Source organism: Danio rerio, chromosome 8, assembly GCF_052040795.2.
Source record: "Danio rerio strain M-AB ecotype USA chromosome 8, GRCz13ab, whole genome shotgun sequence".
NCBI lineage: Eukaryota > Metazoa > Chordata > Actinopteri > Cypriniformes > Danionidae > Danio > Danio rerio.
In genome coordinates this window covers 28,530,019-28,552,955 of record NC_141028.1, presented here as the reverse complement: position 1 = coordinate 28,552,955, position 22,937 = coordinate 28,530,019, and the positions used below count along the sequence as shown (strand labels likewise).

At 36.7% G+C, this 22,937-nt stretch overlaps 2 protein-coding genes and 1 long non-coding RNA gene across 3 annotated transcripts in view; 1 reads left to right on the top strand and 2 right to left on the bottom strand.

Annotated features, from left to right (window-relative positions):
* sema3g (semaphorin 3G) overlaps positions 1–16,785 on the bottom strand; it is a 51,978-nt gene extending 35,193 nt beyond the window's left edge. Inside the window, exon 1 of the mRNA NM_001122712.1 lies at positions 16,460–16,785. Within this exon, the coding sequence (NP_001116184.1) occupies positions 16,460–16,553 (94 nt within the window). The 5' untranslated portion in view covers positions 16,554–16,785. The remainder of the gene's footprint in view (positions 1–16,459) is intronic.
* slc26a6.2 (solute carrier family 26 member 6, tandem duplicate 2) overlaps positions 1–22,937 on the bottom strand; it is a 406,025-nt gene that overhangs the window by 134,324 nt on the left and 248,764 nt on the right. The window lies entirely within an intron of this gene.
* The window catches only part of LOC147842651 (uncharacterized), a 464,331-nt gene that overhangs the window by 411,918 nt on the left and 29,476 nt on the right, over positions 1–22,937 (top strand). The gene's annotated exons all lie outside the window — the stretch shown is intronic.

The following is a 22,937-nucleotide window of genomic DNA, read 5'->3' as shown; positions in this document are numbered from 1 at the left end:
ATACTAAAGCTTTTATTACCCGCACCTTTCTCATGGCAATTGTTGTTAGTTTACATACTTTTAAGAGTACAGATATGCAGTACAAGTGTACTGTAGATTCTCTCAGAATATGATGCAATTTATAAATGCACATTACAAAATTTCCCAAAGAAAAACATTTTAAAAATACCTAATATGAATTAATGCAGTGTAACGAATGGGTCTTTTGACTACATCGGTTCGAACTAGCTTTGCCGAATGACTGAAAAGTTATCAGTATGATGGTGAAAAACTGTACATTTCTAGTCAAACCATCCTTCTGCAATCTTATACCAACTGATATAAGGACAGTTATAATTTCTGAAAACACGAGAGAGCCTTTCTGTCATGTGATTGCATTGTATTGGAGCAATTAAGTGTTAATGTTAAATCTAAAGAAATTTACAAATACTTGAAAATGAAATGATATAATGACAAAAAAATCTCTTTGGTTATAACTGAATTAGTTACAAATAACTGTTTAAAATGACAAAAAAATGAAATGATAAAAAACATATATTTTATCCAGCTTAAATGTAAAATAAAGTTACCTGAGAGTGAGAGAGAGAGACAGAGAGGTAGAAAGAGAAAGAGTAGGTTCTGTTTGATTGTAATGTTTTTACAGCAAAATGAATGAAATGAAGTGTGTGTGTGCTGTGGATTAATCACGACACCAAAATAGGGCAAACAACTTGCATTTTTATGTTATCTTACGTGTGCTTTATTTACCCTTTTTTTTCAATAAATCAATAATACTAAAAATCAATAATACTAAAATACAATTTTTGTTCTTTAAAACTAGCCAAAATTAAAACGTTCCTGAATAATTTATTTTGAATGATTTAAAGTAACTGTGTGTTTTTCATAATAGTACAATGTTTATTTTAAATTGTGTTGCTTTTCAGAAAAAGAAGTGTTTATTTATAAGGATTTAAATAAATTGTCTTTTCTACATCTATGGACTTGCTTAACATGTGATGCTTTATGATTATAATTTTTACGTTGTGAATGGGGATAAATAAAGGTTTTGTTTAAACCTGTATTATACTGTAAAACCCAACACTCAACATTATCAAACGAAATGAATGTAGTTAACTCAAAATTTGCGGAAAGTTATTTCATTTAAATAGTGTTTTGAACTCAGTGTTGACAGTTAGTTAAATACCTCATTACTTTAATTTAAATGGAGTAAGTTCACAGTACTCATATAGATTTGATTTTAACTCAAATGGTTTCTAGTAATCAGTTTCCTTAAAACAGTTTGAGTTGTCTAAACTTATTGGGTTTTACAGTACTCAATTGAATTGAGTTCCGCCCTCAGCAACTATACTGCAATAGACTAAATACTTTATTTTTCAATTAATTGTAAATCACTTTATTACAACAGATGGAAACCTGACAGGTAATCATGTACTCCAGTTGACATCCATGTGACTGAAAATTATGGTTGCGTCTCGATCAGCACCCTAGCTCCCGAGGTCATTTATCAGTAGGTTGTGTGAACGAATTCGGGCACTGGTAAAGACAGCAATAGGCTTGGTTCACTACACTTTGGGTCACACTGAGTGTGAAATTAAAACGTCCTCATTGTACATCATCAAAACTGAGTTTATAAACAACAGCACCATTTACATATATTAATTTGAAAAAGTTTTTAAAAGTACATTTACAGCTAAATAATTTAGCTTCATATACCAGCAACATTTAAATCATTAAGTATAAATGTTTGCTAGATTTTTCCTAACCTTTCTAGCTATATGGGTGAGATGCACCCTATATGTGAACAGAATAACCCAAAATCCTATTTGAAAAATTTAAAAATACTATTATTTTTTAGACAAGAATGTCTCGTGGGCAGATTTATATTTTGCTCCCTGTAAGTTATGCATATACTGCGCACACACACACATCCTCTTATCTTTCTCAAGTATCCTGAAGTTCAGATCGACACTCCCTGCACATTCCCTTCATATAATGTGCATTTGGACAGAATAGGAGTAGAGTAAAAGCAGCCCAAGGAGGAATGAGGTCTTGTAGAGAGGGTGGCACGCGTCTAAAGGCGCTAATGGGGCGCCACTCAAACAGAAGCCAAACAACAGTGCCAAATGTGAAACCACAATTATAAAAACGCACACATGCAGCAACAACAACCACAACTTCTGGATATAAATCAATTAAAATCTCTCTCTGCCATTTAAGGAGTTTACCAAAAGACTTTTAGATTTTAACAGTCTCTGGCAAAGAGGTCAAAACATATATTCAATCACACACACACACACACACACACACACAGGTTTGTTTGAGGTACTGTGATCTAAACCTCAAATAAACTCGCGGGCTGAACAAAAGAAAAGTACTTTTGTTCTTTGTTTATTAGAGCAATGTTGCGGTCAAGTTTCACAATGAGATATACAGTAAAAGCTTTTAAGGGTTTAGTTTCCAGAACACAGAATCTAAACAGTGAAATACTGATGCATATCCTCAGTTTTTTTCTTACAAAAGTTTACAGATTCCATATTACTGGTTATTCATTATTTAGCAGAAACAATTGATTCAGTGGGTACATACATGAACAGTAACTCTTGTGAACTCATGAAGTAACCTGTGGTTTACTGTTCTATAAGACCACGATGATGGCAGATGAACTCAATAAGTCATAAATCAACCCGTGCCTCCCATGAACACACTCATGTGATGACAATTAAACATAACAAACACACATACATACAGGGAAAAGACTTTTAGTTCATGCTATCCCTTTCTTTTTTATCATAGTAGAAATGGGAATCATAAGTTGTGTTCCAAATAATGCCCTACACTATAAAAACACCCATTTGGAGATCCTTTAAACAATATCAAACTCTTAATGTTTGAAGGATGATAGCTAAAATATATCTTTAAAAATCTACTGTATTTCCCAGAGATGGTTTCCGGCTGGAAGGGCATCCGCTGCGTAAAATCTTGCTGGATAAATTGGCGGTTCATTCCACTGTGGCCACCCCAGATTAATAAAGGGACTAAGCCGACAAGAAAATGAATGAATGAATGCAAATCTACTGTAAATCTCCATATGATTTTTTCTGAGCCTGATTACAAAAACCAAAAGGGAGTGAACAGTGAAAACTAAAAAAGCCACACTGTTGTCAACTTTCTAGCAAAATAAAGTGTAGATCTGCTCTGTGCGAGTCATGTGAATGGCACAAATCAAAAGCCTCAAGGGCCAGTCCTATGTTTCTAATGTAGTTCAGCCAGTAGGAGCAAACCAAAATTTATCGGCTTTATTAAAACAAAATCATCAGCCTGATAACAATAACCTTAAAAATAGGCATTCCATTCATTTTCTTGTCGGTTTAGTCCCTTTATTAATCCGGGGTCGCCACAGCTGAATGAACCGCCAACTTATCCAGCAAGTTTTTACGCAGCGGATGCCCTTCTAGTCGCAACCCATCTCTGGGAAATAAAAAAATAGGCATTTATCATCTGAAATGATTGGGTTGATATATTGTGCATCCAAACACTATGTAATCATGTACTATGTTCTCACCCATTTAGTGCATGAGCTATGTCAAGTTTGCCTTGACAGATGAGTGCATGAAATAGGGCTGTGCGGTTTGGGGAAAATATCTAATTAGCAACTTATATTAGCAAACAACTCTGAAAATGTACTTTGCTTGCTACTAGATTGAGTGTAACTGGCAATACTTTTAGTTTACTTTTTAGCAAGACGGTCCTCATACAGCCGCCTGGGGTGCTTTTTAGGTGCTGGTTGTTGTATTTCCTTGTGCTATGGGAACAATTCTGCGACAGCTCTTACAAATGACCTGGTTTTGTGTATGTGAGTTTGAAACGAAGATATTCCCATATTACCAACATGCTGTTTTTCTTACATATTAACTCGTCTATTAATGCTTCTGAAGCAAGAAATTCCATCATCCCACTCGTTCGTACTTTTTTGTTTGTTTGGTGGTTCATTCTGCTGTGGCGACTAATTAAAATCGGCACTAAATCGAAAAGAAAATGAATGAATAAATGAAGACATTAGTTCTAGTAGCTCTCTTACACGGTTGAACATAGCACTGTCAGAGTATTTTCAAACAATTTTTAATATGGATTACAAAAGAACTGAAGAAGACCTGTGAGGAATTGATTTAACACGCTCTAAAGCTCCTATGTAAACTTGTATGTTGAACAAACAACACTGTGACATACATTTTCACCAGAAGGTATGGTGTAAATTACACAGGTAGTCTGGACTCTCTCCCGTAGCTATGTAAATATTCTGCTCTTTTAAAATAACAGTGCACAATCACCAGTTTAATGACATTAAACGTGATAAAACAAACTGAAACTACGCAGAGGTTTGGGTTGGCAATCACACACACAGCTGTCATGCTGCAGTGTGACAGTAGGAGGCTTTATGTGTGCCAGTACATGTGTAACACTTTGGAGCAGATCTAAGAATGTGGTGTAGTTGTCAGAATAGATGACGTACTTACAAATAAGGCCTCAGGGTTTGTCTGATTACCACAGGCCAGCTATTAGATGTCGTAACTCCGCCATCTGCTGACAAATCCTCTCTTTCTATTAAGATAAATGGGAATGCTAATGGAGGATTTTTCTAGGTATTATAGCTTCCCTTGTTATATACATACACACTTTATGGTTTTTAAAGGAACCATCCACCTATTAAACAGTTGAGTTTTACCAATTTTGAATCCGTTCAGCCAGGACAGGAACATTTTTAACTTAGCTTAGCATAAATCATTGAATTTGAATGATTTTCCTATTTAAAGCTTGACTCTTCTGTAGCTACATCGTGTGCTAAAACCACCAGAAAATAAAAATTAACTATACTCTCATTCCAGTGTAATAATCAAGGGACTCTGCTGTTCCACGGCTGTAGCAGACACAATGATATTATGCAGCGCTGTTACAGTACTTAGTAGCTGGGAAATATTTTCAGGTGCTGCATACACTCTCAGAAATAAGGTACAAAATCTGTCACTAGGGTGGTACTGTACCTTTTCAAAAAGTAACCATCATGACGATGTTATTACCTTAAATCTTGAACGTGGGCACATTGCAAGATATGAAAACCACAGCACAGCACACACTACAAAATAATATTAAGGTTATCGAGCCGATGGAGTCGTATGTATCTTTAAAGACCTGTTAGTAACAAAAAATTGGAGGCACCGCTAGGGTTAGGCGATGTCAACCAATTTGGCATCGTACAATATCCAATCGCGATTGACGATGGCATCGTTGTTGTAGGTGGCAGTGGATTACTTATTTATGAATAATTCATTCATTCTTAACGAATTAATTATTTGTAGCCTACCGTTCAAACTACCTGACCCGCATGGTCTTTGTTTTACCCATAACCAAATGATAAATTAAAAAAAACAAGTTAAAAACAAATTACCACCTGTCAATCCCTTTTTCTGCGGGACTCTGGCATGAACAGGCAGAGTGATCTGTGTCGTTATAATAGCGTCTACAAACTTTGATTGAAAAAGATTGAAAGCAATGTACTGACACTGTCAACCTGTGACTGACTGCTGTAGCTTAGACGTTTGTATGCGCTGCAGCTTAACAGTATGTGTGAGGTCACATGATGTGCGTTTTCAGCGGTATACTGTGGAAGGGGGGCTGTTCAGAAATCCTAGATGAAACGCCAGTGTGGACGTGGATCGTCTTTGTCCCATAATACCATTTTAAAACGAATTCTATTATCGGCGCTAATAGCTTAGTGGTTAGTGCGTTGACATATAGCACCCAGGTGTTCGCTGCAACCTGAGTTCGATTCTTGGCTTGAGGTCCTTTGCTGATCCTTTCCCTCTCTCTGCTCTCCATACTTTCCTGTCTGTAAATCTCCACTGTCCTTTCAATAAAGGTGAAAAAAAAATACTAAGTCGTATGAGTGTAAACGGGCTGTGTGTATTTTCTGCAAGCCGGTTGCCGCTGCCATGGGGGCGGGGTGGAGGATTGCGATGTCGGCTCAGCATTGTGATATCTATCGGCCATCGGCGATGGACGACAGCAACGTCTATCGACCCAACCCTAGGTACTGCCCCAGTGGCAGATTTTGTACCTTTATTTCTGAGAGTGTATGGTCTATTTGGATTCAATGATTTATGGTAAGCTAAGTTAAATTGGCTCCTGCCAGAAACGCAGAATGGATTCTGAAAAATAAAAGAAGTAAAACTCAACTGTTTATGACTTGAGCCTATAAAGTGGAGTGTTCCTGAGGTTAGTTCGCCCTAAAATGAAAATCCTTTCATTGTTAAATCACCACATGTCAGTATCCATTAGCCTTTCATTCATCTTCAGATCATAAATAAAGTTGTTTTGATGAAATTTTAGAGATTTCTGTCATTGAAACTCAAAATGTTTGAAACTTTCCAGAGTTTTGGATGAACAGACTTTCAATGGAGGGACAGAAATCTCTCAGATTTCATTAAAAGCATCTTCATATGTTTTCAAAAGTTGGACAAATTTCTTTAGGGTTTGGAACGACATGAGGGTGAGTAAATGATAACAGAATTTTAATTTTGTGGCGAACAAACCCAACAACTGAGCTTATAATCTCATCTGTGTGTGATCAATGAGTAAAAAGAGGAGCCTTAAGACATGAGAATGGCTAAACAAATTTAAACCAGAGTTTACAGGGTGTGTTGGAATTGCAGTGACACATGCTGTAGATACAGCACAGTAAATGTATTCCTTTCCTCTTAAACTCTTTTCCTGACATCAGTAGGCTTTCTGCACAGTGGCACGCCACCAACTTTTCAAACAACCATTAATAACACACACATGCTCCTTGGCAATCTGGCCTGCCTTTGAGATTTTCGCTTACTGGTAATGAAGTGAATGTAAATGCAATGAGGGAGAGGTCTTGCATTAGAGCCGAGCAGGCTGTTTGCCTCCAGGATTGAGTTTATTCTCATTTCGTCTAAAGGGTCGCGTGTCTGTATGTGATTAAGAGACAGGGAAGGAAAGGAATAAAAAGATCGAAAGTGAGAAAGGATATATGAATATGTAATAAATGAATGCATCTGCCTCAGGAGGAAACATGTCCGCATAGGAAGTTAATCATGTTCTCCGCTCTTGTGTAGAAAGATACATTAATATAGAATATGTACTATTTCATCTGTGTGTGATCAGTATCAGGTTGATCTTTTGGGGGCTTCGGGCTGATTCTGTCAGCAGTTGCATATACTGGAACTAATTGATTACTGGTTGGTGAGGCGAGCAGCAGAAGAGACCGTTCACAGAGTTGAACATCGACAGGAGGATCTCATAGTGTCTTCCTCAGGCACTGAGAACAGACAGCTTTAAGATCTGCACTCTAAAACAGAAACGCTCTGCCAGAAACTGTCCTTCTCAGATAACAAATCTAATATAGAGAGGACGTCGACATTTCACAGCAGGTTAGGGCTTAAACAATCCAAACATCTTAAATTCGCTCAAGACCTTCATTAACATGCACAAAATGCATTTACTCTGTTTTACAGTTTCTGTCTGTAAGATTTATTTTGCTAAATATTTTTTGCAATTACAAAAAACTTAAAAAGAAAAAAAAAACATTATACTTGTGATGGCAAAACAATTTCTTTTCCCTATTCATTTAAACAATAAAGTAAATCAAATAAAATACAAATTGTGTTATAGGCCACAGAACAAACCAACCTGCTAATGTGAATCGGAACATTACAAGCTTTGATACGAAAAGAATACATGAAATTAATTTTTTATTTTTATTTATTTTACCAATATTGAACCAGGAATTCTCAATGAGATTTATTATCTCCTTTACAAGAGAGACCTGTCCAAGGTAACAGCCATACTGTAAATCAACTTTAAAATACACAACACCACATAACATTTCATCAGTCCTCTCGACAAAAACAACACTGTAAAAAAAAATCCATAATTTTACAGTTTTTTTTTTACAGCAGCTAGAGTAAAATACCCCACATATTATAATGGCTGTTAAATCTCAGAATTTTACCATCAAATAACAGACATTATATTACAGAAACTTTCCAGGAATTTAAATTTAAGGAAATTTCTGTAATTTAACAGCTTATTTTACATTGTTTTTTCTTGCACCCCAGCTACCGAAAAAAAACCCTGTAAAATTACGAATTGATTTTTACAGTGAATTACATGCTTCCAATACCACTTTCTTTATAATGCCTTTAAATTTACCAAAAGGCACAATTTTATTTAGTTTCTTTGCAATTATTCCATACCCATGGTGCACAATATGAAAATGCAGTTTTTCCCAGCTTCGTACAAACTCGAGTTATAATAAAAAGCCAACACTTGAAAAATTGTAGCTGGTAATTCCCAGAGCCAAGAAGGCAAAGAAAAGTACAAAGATAAGCTGAAAGTTTACCTAAAATAGCTTTTTAGACAAAAATGTACTAGTTGTTTTCTATGTACAACTAGTGATGTCCAGCCCACCATCTCATATAAAATGCAATGATGACTATGTGATTTTGCATTCGTAATTAAAAGTAGAGAAGCATGATGTACAAAATCAAGTCTTAATAAAGAATAGAACAACAATCTCATAAAACACTGACAATTAGGGATGCTTCGATCAATCGGCTAGAGATCGGTATCAGCCGATAATCACATTTTATGACTCAATCAGTACCCGCCAGTCTCACTGATATCACAAACTGATCCCAAGTGTTTGTTTTATGGTTGGGTCGATAGACGATGCCGACTCAGCATCGTGATGTCTATCGGCTCAATCCTCCACCCCGCCCCTGACACAGTGGCAACCCGATCACGATAAATACACACGGCCCCGTTTACACTAATACGTCTTACTTTAAAAATGGCATTTTAGAACGAAAATGATCCACATCCACACTGGCGTTTTGTTAAACATTCTTTTTCCACACACACTCTATCACGCTGCGAAATATTAACGCGTCTAAGCTCCAGCAGTCACAGTACACTGCTTCAATCTTTCGCTATACCGCTTCTACAAATGAACTAATTCATAATAATTCATTCATTCATTTTGAATTCATTTATTATTCATAAATAATTAATTCACCACCGCCTAAAACGACAATGCCATCGTCCATCGCGATGTTGCACATTAGACATTGTACAATGCCAAATTTGTCGACACCTCCCACCTCTAGTTTAAAACACGGCAGCTAAAATATACAGATGTGGTGCGACTCTGTTTATTCAGTTTATTGGCACGACTCACGATGGTCTCTTTCTTGAAGCCATTGTATATCCAATGATTTGAGCTGCTGTGACTAGCATCTCCTCCAACCGTATGACTTCTCATATATTTATAGGTGTGCATTTTAACTTCTGTAAACATCGGTTCTCTGTATCGGTTCATCACATTGACAAGGAATCGGTACTCTGAATCGGCTCAAAAATCATGATCAGAGCATCCCTACTGACAATGACTGAAACCAATTTTTAAAAGACTGAGAAATATTCATTTAAAGATGGTGGTGGTTATATTTAAACAATAATACGTATTGTTTATTTAAATCAATTTCCACTTCATAGTGAGGGGGTAAAGTGTCCAGCAATATGGACCTCTTTTATTCCAAGTATGCACCTAATGAAAATGGAGTGTTCTGGAATCTAGACTAGGTCTTGTCTTAATCCCTAAACTTCCTTTTTATTATTTAGTTATGACGACTTTACTATTACTCTAAAATATGGAGAACAGCTATTAATAAAGAATGAGTCCATAAGTTCAAGCATTGGTAGTGTATGTGCTCACATGAGTAATTCTTCATAGTATCATAGTATCTGCCCTGTTTCCTCTAATTCTCTCTCTCTGTCGTTGCCTGTCTGTCTTCATTTGTCACACACACTCACGTTACTTCAGGGCAAATCCGGCTACACCAGCTCTCACCGGTACTCTCATAAAAGCCCCTCTCCCCACAAACCCACTTTTTTGAGCTCTTTTTCTCAGCGTTTTCTTTTGTCAAACTCATTCTTTCAGTCCTTCAGTCTTCTCCTGCTCCCTGGCCTCTCTTGATCCCTTTTCTCCCCAAAGCAAGAGTCAGAACGTGAGGGTTTAGATAAACCCCTCTGGACAGCAGCCATGAGAGTCACTGCCTTCCCCTCTGTACAAACATGCACACAATGAGACTCCAGCAGCTTGAACAAACACTTGTTATGGCTACACACACTGACCCGCCGACTCGTTTACACATTTAGCAAGAAAGAAGGATTCCTTCTCACACAAAGAATCTGTATGACAGTGGGAGAAATTCGTTCTGTCCACACCATTCCTCCTTTTATTATCCTTCATGCAATCTTTGCTTTCTCTCTTTGTTTCTGCTTTATCACACTGATGTCTTTTTCTGCAGGCATGTTTCCATATATCAGTGTGTGTGTGTGTGTGTATGTGTGTGTGTGTGCATTTCAAAGGCAGCTGTATTTGTGCAGTGTGCTAGGGACCATTACGGCTGCAATTAAGTGTGCATGTGTTCGTGTGACGGCTCCCAAGGCAATCATCAGCTCAGGGGTTAAAAAAATCAAATCATACTTTAAGTGACCAGCAGCTGTTGTGGTTGTTATCAGTGCGTGTGATCACATCCAGGGCTTGTGACCTAATTGCAGCGAGCTGCGAACTGCCCTCGACCCAGAAGGAAGCCGCCACAATGTTGCATTGTTCTGTTACGATACACTGCAAACCCTCGACTGACGCCACAAGGATGGAGGGAATGTGTGTTTTCATTAAAACTCCACCTGCGTCCATTTTGCGAAGTATAAATACCATATTCTTGTCTGCATGTATGCTATACTTGTGTGAATTTGAGCTATAAAGCTTCATTTCCTCAACAGGTCTCGGGTTTGACTACCTATTTTTATAGCTTGACACATCATATTTTTTCTGTACTCCACTCGGACCTGTGCTTTACAGGTTTGATTTACTGTTGCACTAAAAAGTGTAATTTTGTCTAGTGTAAAGTGTAATTAAAATGTCAGTTAATAAAACATTCAGGTATAAATGCCTTATTTAGACAATACGATTTTAGCACATAGGGATTTAGTCATGGTGATTTTTGGGATGATTGGAAAAAAGAATTGGAGTTGATTTACCATATATACTTATATACTGTAACAAACTCTCTTTAAGGCAGGTCATTTCACTCAGCAGCCATCTTTTAACACCTCTCTGGCAGTATGCTCGGGCATTCTGTCTGAATGGTGAAACATCAAATTCACCAAAACTGTTTGCTAAGCTTATTATTACATTATATATTTGAAATCACTAATAAAAGTAAACAACAACTGTCTCATAAGTTTCATTTTTAAACGTTTGAATCAAACAAAATCGGCATATTCTCAGGTTGCCCAAGCTAGTGCGCATTTACACTTGGAAGAAACGAGATCACGACACCAACCTTATTTATGACCGTGTTACACTATCATCCTCTGAATAATGTGTCATCTGATTGCACTGCTCTTCTTAAGTAATTCACTTGTCCTAACATGCAAAATCCACACAGAAATGGCAACTGACCCAGCCGAGGCTCGAACCAGTGACCTTGCTGTGAGGCGACAGCACTACCTACTGTGCCACCACTTCCCCCACGTTCATTTCTTACACATTACAAAACCAAAAGACTTTTTTTCAAGTGCACTTGGTTCATTTAAAAGTAAATATTTCAAGCTTTTTGTGGATATATTTCTTATGTCTGTGAAGTAAGTATTCGCTGAGATTTTAGTACGTTTGTTGATCACCAAACTGTCATAAAAGCACACATTTGGTCTGAGCTTTTCCCCTGGAGAAATGTCAGTCTATATCGATCGCTGATAGGCTCCTGTACTAGTAGGCAGTGCTTCAATCGCCATATTGACCATTACACTTTTCCCCATTCAAAACTATACGAGTGACATGTTTATTCTTTAGTCCTTGACTGTAATCAAGTTTATTTAGAAATAAGACTGTGAGTGTTTGAATCAAGCTGGCAATTTTCAAAAGATTAATCATGTAGCTCTAGCAAGAATAAATCATTTTATCTTGTGTTAAATGGTAACCAATACCACAACTGAGACTATTCACAGGCCCCCAAAAAGACTGGCTTAATTATAGTTATGTGTATTTACACACATTAATAACAAAAATAACCTCTTACAATGAGAAAAAAGTGTAAACAATCATTTTAAAGTTGTATTCACAAAATATTGATCAAATACAGTACATAATCTTAACTATAATGCATTTAATTATATTGTAAATGTTCAATTATATAGTATACGACCAAATGACCAGAGTGGTCTGAATGCACCTGAAATCAGTCATCAGTAAGCCCATAGGGAATCTGTTAATTTTTTTAATTAAATAAAAGTTAAAAAGCTAATATTTTTTATTTCATATATTAAGTTTTTAGTAATTATACTCCTAAAATGACTGCACATAAATTTGCAGATTTTTACAAAATACTATGCAGAAATAGCAAAAAATGTCCACAGATTCTGTCTGGCCCTAGTCATCAGTTACTTATTATACATCAGTTACAACTTATTGCTTTAAACATCCCAGGAGGACTTGAACACCTCATTACAGACCTAAATCCATTGTAACTCATCTTCATCTGGCATATATATACACATTAGTGCCTATAACTGGTCTCAGCATTAAAAGTTTCATTTGAAAGATGTGTATTTATTACTTCAAATATTGTTTACTGTTAATAAACTGTACAAGTGCTGGCACATGAACAAAGTTTCCAAGAAGTCTGTTTGAGGTTTTGCCATGGAATAGGGATACTATAAACTGTTCATGTGGGCTGTTTTTTCAACCTTTCAGATGTTTCAGAAATTACATTTGAAATATTCTTGCATTTAAATGTTTTATATTCTAATGATAAACTGTGCTCGGTGTTAAGTTTTGGGAAAGATTGAAACTTATAAAGACAATTTGAGCTCCTGTGAGTTTCTCTTTCAAAATTAGATATATAATTATATCACAATAGTCTAGAACTATTAGATGGATATGGTAGGTATGGAAGTGAAATAAGGAAGATAAAGTAGTCTTTGTTCTATTTGTTACTCAGAACTTTTAACCCATGCGGAAGATACTTTGTTTTGTACAGTCAGTCATTTTGCACATTAATTGAGCAATCCATAAATAGGATGGAGGAAGCTGAGAGCAAATGAGAAGCAGATTTTTTAAAGATAAATGGCACACTCAGTTTCATAAGCAGCTGTTCAAAACAGTTGTTATTTTGTGGTGTTTTTGCTACATGCTGTTGGTCTCCTGATTCGTCTCTGGTTACAAAATTCAAGATGGCACAACTGCATCTTTGTACTGCGGAATTCTGATACAATTCAGTTTCAGTTGTAGAATCCCTCAAAGCACCTTTAATATTTAGAGCAATTCTTAATCTAGCACTCCAATCTCATGGGAGAGTTTCACAACATCCATCTTACAGACATGAAACTCTGTGGCCTGTTCTCTCAAACAAACGGTTCCAGGGAGCTGGGAATATTTAGGGAGTGAGAAAATGTGAACGAAACACAAGAATCATCAAACATTCTTTTAGTGACAGATTCTTTAGCCAGACCTCACAAACCCTCCACAAACATCTGGGCAACGCTGCAAAAATAAACTCATTAATTCATTCATGTAAACTAAAACAAACACAGATCCGCCCACCTCTGCGTCTCTGTGTATGTTCAACCGTAAAAGAGAAAAGTGTGCCAGTGTGTGTATATGAATGCTTGCGGGTGTGAAAGCAAGTGAGTGAGGGAAACCTTGTGTCTCCTCTTAAATCAGCACACACATTTCACAGACCAGAGGTCAGAAGTGACCCACCAATAGACCCCACAGATCCGCACACACACTTTCTGCCCAGCTGCTGGCATATGCAGGCCATTCCTCATTTCCCATTTAAAGCATAACATGCTCCCTCCAGACCAATCCATACAGCTCTGACAGCTTGATGAGTTTGTGCATGCTTTAGCCTTTTTGGTGGGCAGAATGATCAACAGGCGTTCTAAGAACCGTCAGTTGTGAAAATTTAAACATATGTAGTCCAAGTGGACAAATCTCTAGGCCGATCATTATCAAAGTTAATAGCCCGTCCATGGAGAAGAACACAGGCCGATTACATGCAATCAGAGCTCCACGCAGGGACTGTGCGCGCATTAGATGACCGCAGTAAACTCTGCACAGATGCGCTCCAGTCACGCACTCACACTGCTGGAGGGAAACCGGACACTCGACTCAGTTTCTAATCATTAATGAAAACTACTTAAGAGGCACTGATAAACAATTAAACTAACTACTGCTACACATTCATGTCACCACCTTAACCCTGGGGTAAAACGAATTTAACAAAAATAAAAATTTCCAGTTAATTTATTCACCCTAAGGTTAATAGATGTAGCCGTCTTATTTCTTCTGGAGAAACTAGAAGACCATTTTTAGCACAAACCATCGTTTTTGGACATGTAAAATGCACGTCAACAGATACCAGAACTTTTAGAGTCAAATAAACATTCATTCATTTTTCCTTCGGCTTAGTCCCTTTATTCAGCAGGGGTCACCACAGTGGAATGAACAGTCAACTTATACAGCATATGTTTTACACAGCGCATGCCCTTCCAGCCACAACCCAATACTGGGAAACACCCATACACTCTCACATTCACACACATACATTAGTCAATTTAGTGTATTCAATTCACCTATACCGTGTCTTTGGACTGTGAAGGAAATCAGAGCACCCAAAGGAAACCCACACAAACACGAGGAGAACACGCAAACTCCTCACAGAAATGCCAACTGTCCCAGCCGGGATTCGAACTAGTGACCACTGAGCAACCGTGTCACCCTCTAATAAACATATTCAGGCAAAATAAAATTTGCAGCTATTGACTCCTGGTGTAACATTTAGGACTTAAATTGAGCAAAGCAACTAGATGATAAAACATTTTACACTATTACCTGTAATCTACAGCCTCAGCAAAAGGTCCTGATCACATTCACACATAATGAAGTGTGCGCATGTGAGTTTCACAGGCAAAATCACACCAAAATCACAACCTGAACCTGCTCATTTTAATCTTTCTGATACAGTTCTCAACATCCAGGATATGTAAAAGTAGGAAACATTTTCTTGTAAAAAAAATTGCAGATATTGTTAAACAGTCCAATTATGTTCCTTCATAAGACCTTAATGTATCATGGGTATTTATTTTGCCCTTATGTTTTTTCCTGTGCAGTTTTAGCTAAAATCTTATTTAATGTACTAAAGAACAAGTCGCCTACATTCTGGCTGGCTTGATGGTAAATTAACATAAAATATGGCTGAACTATCCCTTTAAGCAAAAATAATCTTCATTTCTTTGCCTACTCACAAAAGCTACTGCATGATAAAGAAACATTTTTTTTTTCTTTTCATTCACTTGTGTGGGTAAAACGCAAAGTACACCTGCATACGTTTAACATCTGATGTTGTGTTCCTGTGAATAAATAAGCCATATAATGTACGCATTTGGGTTGAAGAGTAGTAGTTTGATAAAAGTCTGACCGCGGGGAGGTGTGCGCGCGCCAGGAGACTTTGAGGATGGGAGATCCCGGAGTATGAACAGCTGAAACCCGGAGTCCTGACGTAGCGTTTTCCCACAGTTTAAAAAAAGATCTGCCACAGCATCTCTCTGGAAGTTCAATGCCATGCAAAGACGGAAACGCCACTGCAATCGTGCTGAATAGGGCTCTCAGGTTTAAATCTGATAAAGTCACCAAGGGACTGCGCACAAGAGTCAATGCGCAAAGCAGGATGCGTGGAAAGCAATTTAAATGCGAAAAGCGACAAAAGAAACGGCTTACTGGAAACAATATTATAAGACTTTTTTTTCCATCTTCCGCCTTGTATTGACAAAATATATTAATACATAAATATAAATATCTAGTGAACATTATTGCATTTTGTTCTACAACTTTGTCATGTTGAGCATGCTGCAACACAATAATTCCGTTAATAAATCACATTGTGACGAAAGAAAAATGGGTTTTGAGCATTGTTGAAATGTTTAAGATTTTTCATAGTTTTCTATATACTGCAACAATGTACAGGTTTTAGATTGGCATTATGCTATCATTCGAAAACTTAATATCACAGACTGCATTAAATAATAGTCATCATGAGTCGTGTGTCCCTGGTTGCAGTAATTGTGTCACGTAACGTTATATTGTGTAAAATAATTCACACACACGATGGCGATGGCAACATTAACCTTCTCACTTAAAGAGTGAAAATAGACAATCATTAACTAGCACACTTAAAGCACTAGACTCTCCTCACAGGAGCCGAACAAAGCTTAAACAGATCATTTACATCTTCATTGAGTCATCTTTGGCTTTGCGTTTGATGAATACTCATTAAAAGTTAAATTATCCAGATCCAAACATTTGGCTTACCTTTGTGTGTCAGGCGAAGACGCGGCACGTTGACTTTAGTACAGGAGCTTAACGGCAGAACCAACGCCACCAAAACCAGAACCGGTAATTCCATGCTGAACAGACCACTTTCAGTTTACCTTTCTTCACGTTATACTTTAGCTTTTATAAAGTCTTCTTTCAGGCTTCCTCATATAAAGGTTTGGACGAACTGCGCACACAAAAGGGCGCTGGACATCCACAGGTCCCTAAATGTGAGCAGGTCTCAGGTAACGTTAAGTTAGCTCTCTGCCCTTGTGCAGTTTTTCCACACAGCTCCAGCTCAAGCGCGCAAGTCTCCCTTTCTCTCTCTCTCCCTCTCTCTGTCTTGTCTGTTGCTCTTTCTCTCATGTAGTTCGTCCGTTAAGTCCCGAGAAACGCGCTCCCGCCCTCTCAGCGCCTCGAGAGCGAAACGGGTCCCCCGGTACTCGCCTTCAGTTCCTCTCTTTTGCGCTTCTTAGTGCCACCAAGGGCACAGTTTGCTAGTTCTCGGAAATCTTTCTATTTTTATCTACTTGCATATGCCTTTATAAGCGTTTAAAGTTGTTAGCGCACAAACAGTAGTCGCGTTCGCGTGAGGATGTAACCATAGCAACAGCAGGCGGCACGCGCGCTTTCCTCTTAGCTTCACGACGAGACAAACCTCAGAAGGATAGACTGCTACTACACCCAAAAATACTGACAGAAGTATCATTTAAAAGCAGAGCATGAAAAGCATCGAATAATTCATACGCTGCCCATGGCTTTTCTCCAAACAACCCATTCAAAGGTATTGCACATCTGCAGATGAAACCGTTGGGAGGAACACAAAACATTGACTTGGAAAATTATGCAGCCCACACTGAAACGAGTTTAGATCCGTCATAAATCAAACTAGCTTAAAACGGCTTAAAGCTACTTAAACACATGAGAACTGTGCCTAAGAAAGATTAATTTTGACCATTAATCACCATTTCCTTATACAAACAATTTTTTAGATATGAAATCACATGTAGGCCTTACACATGAGCTGCATGGTAGCGTGTTTTACAGTTTGAGTCATTATGGCTATTGTGGCTAAAACTAGTATTTATGATGGATCTTTTTTCGTTTAAGCACAATGAAATGAAGAAAAATGCTTAGTAAATTATTTATATTTAAGAACAAGCTAAACACTTCAAATAAGAACAAGCTAAACACTTCAATACATTTAGGAGGACTGTTTATCTTATCTACGTTAAGTACAGAAACTTGTTTCTACCATGTTTAACATAAAAATAGGCATTTTATCTCAATTCTGAGTTAACGACTCTGAGTTCTGAGGAGAACAAAAAGTCTAAACATTGAGGTTTAAACATACAATGATGACCCTTTTTTGCAATTCAGAGATGAGATCCTGTTGATCTAAGTTTATATCTTGTAATTCAGATTTTATTTCTCAAACTTCTGAATTCACAGTTAATGGGCTATATGCACACCAAGTGTTTTTAAGCCACTGAGAAAAATTTCATAAGGTTTCTTTTACAGCATCGATGTTGTAACCTGATTAAAATATAATCAATTAAATAGACTTAGGCATTCATTTAGTTGTTCAAGCGTAAAACGAGATGAAAGACCATTTTAATGCAAACGGGGCAGGAGCAGAAGCAACGGTAAATTCAATTTCCATATTTTAAAGACATGATGCGGAACAATCAAAATTTAATTCAGTAGTTCTTGTCCCATCCAATGTCCACTTTGTATCATGTCTCAGTCAGTTTTAATGAAATCAGATCTTAAAAGGGGTGATTTTGTAATGGTATGACAGTCACCAGAAGTGCTTGAGCTGTCTTATTGAAAAATTTCAAAAGTCTGTGTCCATATAGCCCATTAAAAAGTGCCTTGTTGCAACTACAAAAAGTGGCATGCTGCTATATTGCGTATAGCCTGCCTCAAAGCTATATCACAACATTCAATTATTTTTTTCTTTTTTCTCAAAACCACCAGATATAATGTTGCTATTCAAAATTGCAGGATAAACGATCCTGAGGCAAAAAAAAAGTCAGGAGTGCAGGATGTTAACTCACAGTTGCAGTTAGTTATGTTTCCATTCACCTGTTTTTATGTGCATTTTGGATATGTGCATTAAAAATGGTTGAAGGAAATGGCAAAATGTGCATAAAATTTTAAAAATATGCATAAAAATGTATGCACATAATTGATAAACTTTTTATTCAATAAAAAAAGATGCTTATAAGATACAATAGAAACACTTTTACCAAACAAATTCCAGTATGCACATTAAAAAAGTCATGTGATTTTGTTATGAGAGATCATGTGATTATAAAATTGTGTGTGGATGGACAAACCTGCAAGGCTAAGCACATTGTAAAACATCTGAAATGTTTGGTCATTCTAAAACACTTAACCATTTTGGTATTAGAGATAATATATTATTAATGTCCTCCAGAACTGTCAAGAGCGTCTATGCTCGCCATATCATGCCTTCAAATGCCACCACGCATTCATTGCATGTCAGCATTGTCTTCTGAGGGGCAATTTATTAAATGAAAAAAAGATTCACACAGATTCTCCTACTGTAGTAAATTCCATTTTTACTTTTGATATTTGATGGCAGTTAATCAAGTGATGATTTTGTTCTCTTTGACTCATTGAATGGAAACGCTGCTTTATTTGCACATCTTTTATACAATAATCCAGTTTTGTGCATAAATTTAATTCGCATCTTTGGATGGAAACATAGATATTGTTAAGTCATAATTGAAATTGGAAAATGTAAACAAAGAAGTTGTTGTTTTACGGTGAAAAAAGCTTCCATGAATGTACAATTTTCCCAATGAATGAACAAAAAAAAAAACTTCCCTGCAGTTACCACAAATTCAATTTGTCTTTGGCCAGTACTCTTGCTTAGTCTACCTATAAATGTTTAGGCTTGACTGTTTGTTTGCCGAATTCTATTCTGATTACTTGGATTCCAGAATATATATCCTAAGGCCACACTCTATCTCTGCCTTGATCTGCTACTTGGCACTATTGTTGCAGCTCCAGGATTTTAATTAACTCAGGGGTTGTATTGGGGAGGTGCTTTCAAAAAGTGTCTTTTGTAAAACATCTTTTTCTGCCGGGGGGGTCCAAGAGGTCCTGATACTCTGGGAGCGTTTAGCGCTGTGGGATCTTTGATCAGGACAATCACACACCAAAAAAGCCGACGTCATCGGTGCATGATGTCAGCATACCACTTCCAGAGCTGTTACTCTCATAGCAACGGGTGATTGGAAATGACCAGGGAAAGGGAGAGAGAGAGAGAGGAAACTGTATTATATAGAGAGAGATCTCGGACACGGTATGACTGTTTGCCAAGTGCAAACTGTCTGGAGTACTAGAACCTGTTTTAACAGACCTTCATTTTATTGTCTAGGACGTTTTTTAGCTAAAGTCTGCAAAGAGTACTCAGTCATTCCATGTCCAAACACAGCAGCTCACGTCTAAATATACAGAAGGATTCAAGCAATGATTTAGACTGACAGCCAGAATGTTGGTGGGCCGGGAGAACAAATTTGAGTTTGAGAGAGTGTTCCTGTCTGTGTGTGTGTGTGTGTGTGTGTGTGTGTGTGTGTGTGTGTGTGTGTGTGTGTGTGTGTGTGTGTGTGTGTGTGTGTGTGTGTGTGTGTGTGTGTTTGTATGTAGTTTAGATCAATGCTTTTATATTACTATCACTTGCGTTTTCTACATAAAGATGTACTAATTATTATTATTACTTATTATTTATATTTAGTCACAAATTAAGATGCACTACCATTCAAAAATATGGATAAAGAACATATACAGTTGAAGTCAGAATTATTAGCCCCCCCCCCCTAATTTCTGTTTAACGGAGAGCAGATTTTTTTTTCAACACATTTCTAAACATATTAGTTTTAATTAATTTCTAATAACTGATTTATTTTATCTTTGCCATAATGACAGTACATAATATTAGACTAGATATTTTTAAAGACACTTCTATACAGCTTAAAGTGACATTTAAAGGCTTAACTAGGTTAATTAGGTTAACTATGCAGGTTAGGGTAAAAATTAGGCAAGTTATTGTATAACAATGTTTTTTTTTTTTTGTAGACTATCGAAAAAATAAATAGCTTAAAGGAGCTAATAACTTTGACTTAATAACTTAGTTTTTTTTTTAAATGAAAACTGCTATTATTCTTGCCGAAATAAAGCAAATAAGACTTTCTCCAGAAGAAAAAATAATACTAGACATACTGTGAAAATTTCTTTGTTCGGTTAAACATAATTTGGGAAATATTTAAAAAAGAAAAAACAAATTCAAAAGGGGGCTAGTATTTCTGACTTCAACTGTATATAAAGATTAATACTTTTATTCAGCAACATTATTAATATCAATAACCATTATTAAAAATTAAGCACTGCTATAACTGTTCATTTTTCTAATACTGCCTTTTGTATTTGATAAATGTACTATAGACATAGGATATTAAAGTATCAAAAGTTATATTACAAGATCTGAAGCCATTAAAGAGCTCCTCTTTTACCTCTTTTTTAAGATGAGTATTTTGTGTCTCCAGAATATGTCTGTAAAGATACAGCTCAAAACACCCATCAGATTATTTACTACACCTTTCAGAATATTGGATTTTCTGCTCTGAACACAATGTAGCTGCTTTTGTTGCCTGTGCCTTTAATGCTAGTTCTCCACGCCCACCATTCCCATGTGCCTGTCAGTGTGTCTCCGTGTCTGGCTGCGTCAGATAAACAGCACAGTGACAGACATGAAGGAAGCAGATTTCACATAATGTTTGTGAGAAATACTACAGTAAGAACTTTACCAATGATTATTTGATGTATCTGTTGTGGAGTTAATGCAAGCCTTTCTGCAATGGGTCACACATAATGTTGTTACAAAGTTCACGAACAGTGTTTGCACGTCAAATGTGACAGGATACATTTTAATATCCACTGCTGTATGATTATCCGTTATGTTTATGTACAAAATAATCCTGATTTAACGTCAACAAACTGCGATTGAAGCGTCTTCTTTTATAATTGTACTGACATGCGGCTTTGGTGATAAAGTAAAGACGGTAAAATTGCTGTAATTCATTACAAACATGCACTGTTTTAAAAATGTTTTAAACTTGTAAAACTCTTTCTTAATCACATTTGATGATGATTTAAAATCACAGAGAGCTGAACAGATCTTTTAATCTTAGCTGCTTTATGCACATCCTGTCTTGTTGATATAATTATACGTGTTACTATAGAGATGTTAATATGTGGCTGTCAATCAATTTGGTGGGCGGGGCCTCAAAATAGGAGGGATTTTATTAATTTCATTTTCTTGTCGGCTTAGTCCCTTTATTAATCCGGGGTCGCCACAGCGGAATGAACCGCCAACTTATCCAGCAAATTTTTACGCAGCGGATGCCCTTCCAGCCGCAACCCATCCCTGGGAAAGGGAGGGATTTTAATGTCAATTTATTAAAAGAGACTTATTGTCTTTATATCACCCTAAAATAATTCTTGACACTATATCTAAACACAGTTCTGTCCACACAGCTTCCAAAAGATGATTTTCATCATAGATGCCCTTTAAATATTGCCTACTTTACACTAAGCCCATGTGTGTAGTGTTTTAAATAAATTGCTATGTACTCACATTTATTTTAATAATATATTTAACTTCACAAAAGATCATTATACATAACATCATATGCATTGTTGTATATAGAGTGCATTTCTTTTTTCATAAATCTTATTTAACGGATCAATTATTGCACTGGAAATAGCAGAGGTTTGGAAGTTTTAATTTAAGCCATTTTAAACTATAATAATAATAATTAAATAATATTTGTTGATCTGAAGAAAATTATAACGAACAAAAACAAAAAAACATCTTGGTTCTTCACAAATTTCCCTGTTATCTGAAACTTGGATGATTTCACACCACACAAAGAAAAGAGAGAGAAAGAGGACTAGAATGAGAACCCTTGAAAAATTATTTCATCAGCGAGCGTGTGTGAACCACCTGCTACACATTTGAAATGAGAGGTAACCCCAAATCCCTTCTGGTGCTTGACCTCTGACCCCATGAAGAGGAAAGAGGTCAATTATAGAAAGTCTTGATTGTACTGTGACCTATGACACAGCGCTTACTCTCTTCTCTTTCTTTGCTCTTTTTCTCATTAGTCTTATTTTCTCTATAAGAGTATTCCAGTGTGTACTTGTCATCCCACCCTTTCCTGACCGATAACAGCTACGGCATGCACTCAAGTACATGCATACACACTTTACACAAACAATTCACATGTAGCTAAAAGAAAGTGAGCGATCATATAATAGTTGCACACTATTTTTAGGGAATAACTGGACTTTATTAAAGCTCATGTGTGTGTGTGTTCTATTGTGGGATTGATGACAGACAGATTATTAGAGGAAGTCTCCAGTATTGGGTGTATTATTGGCA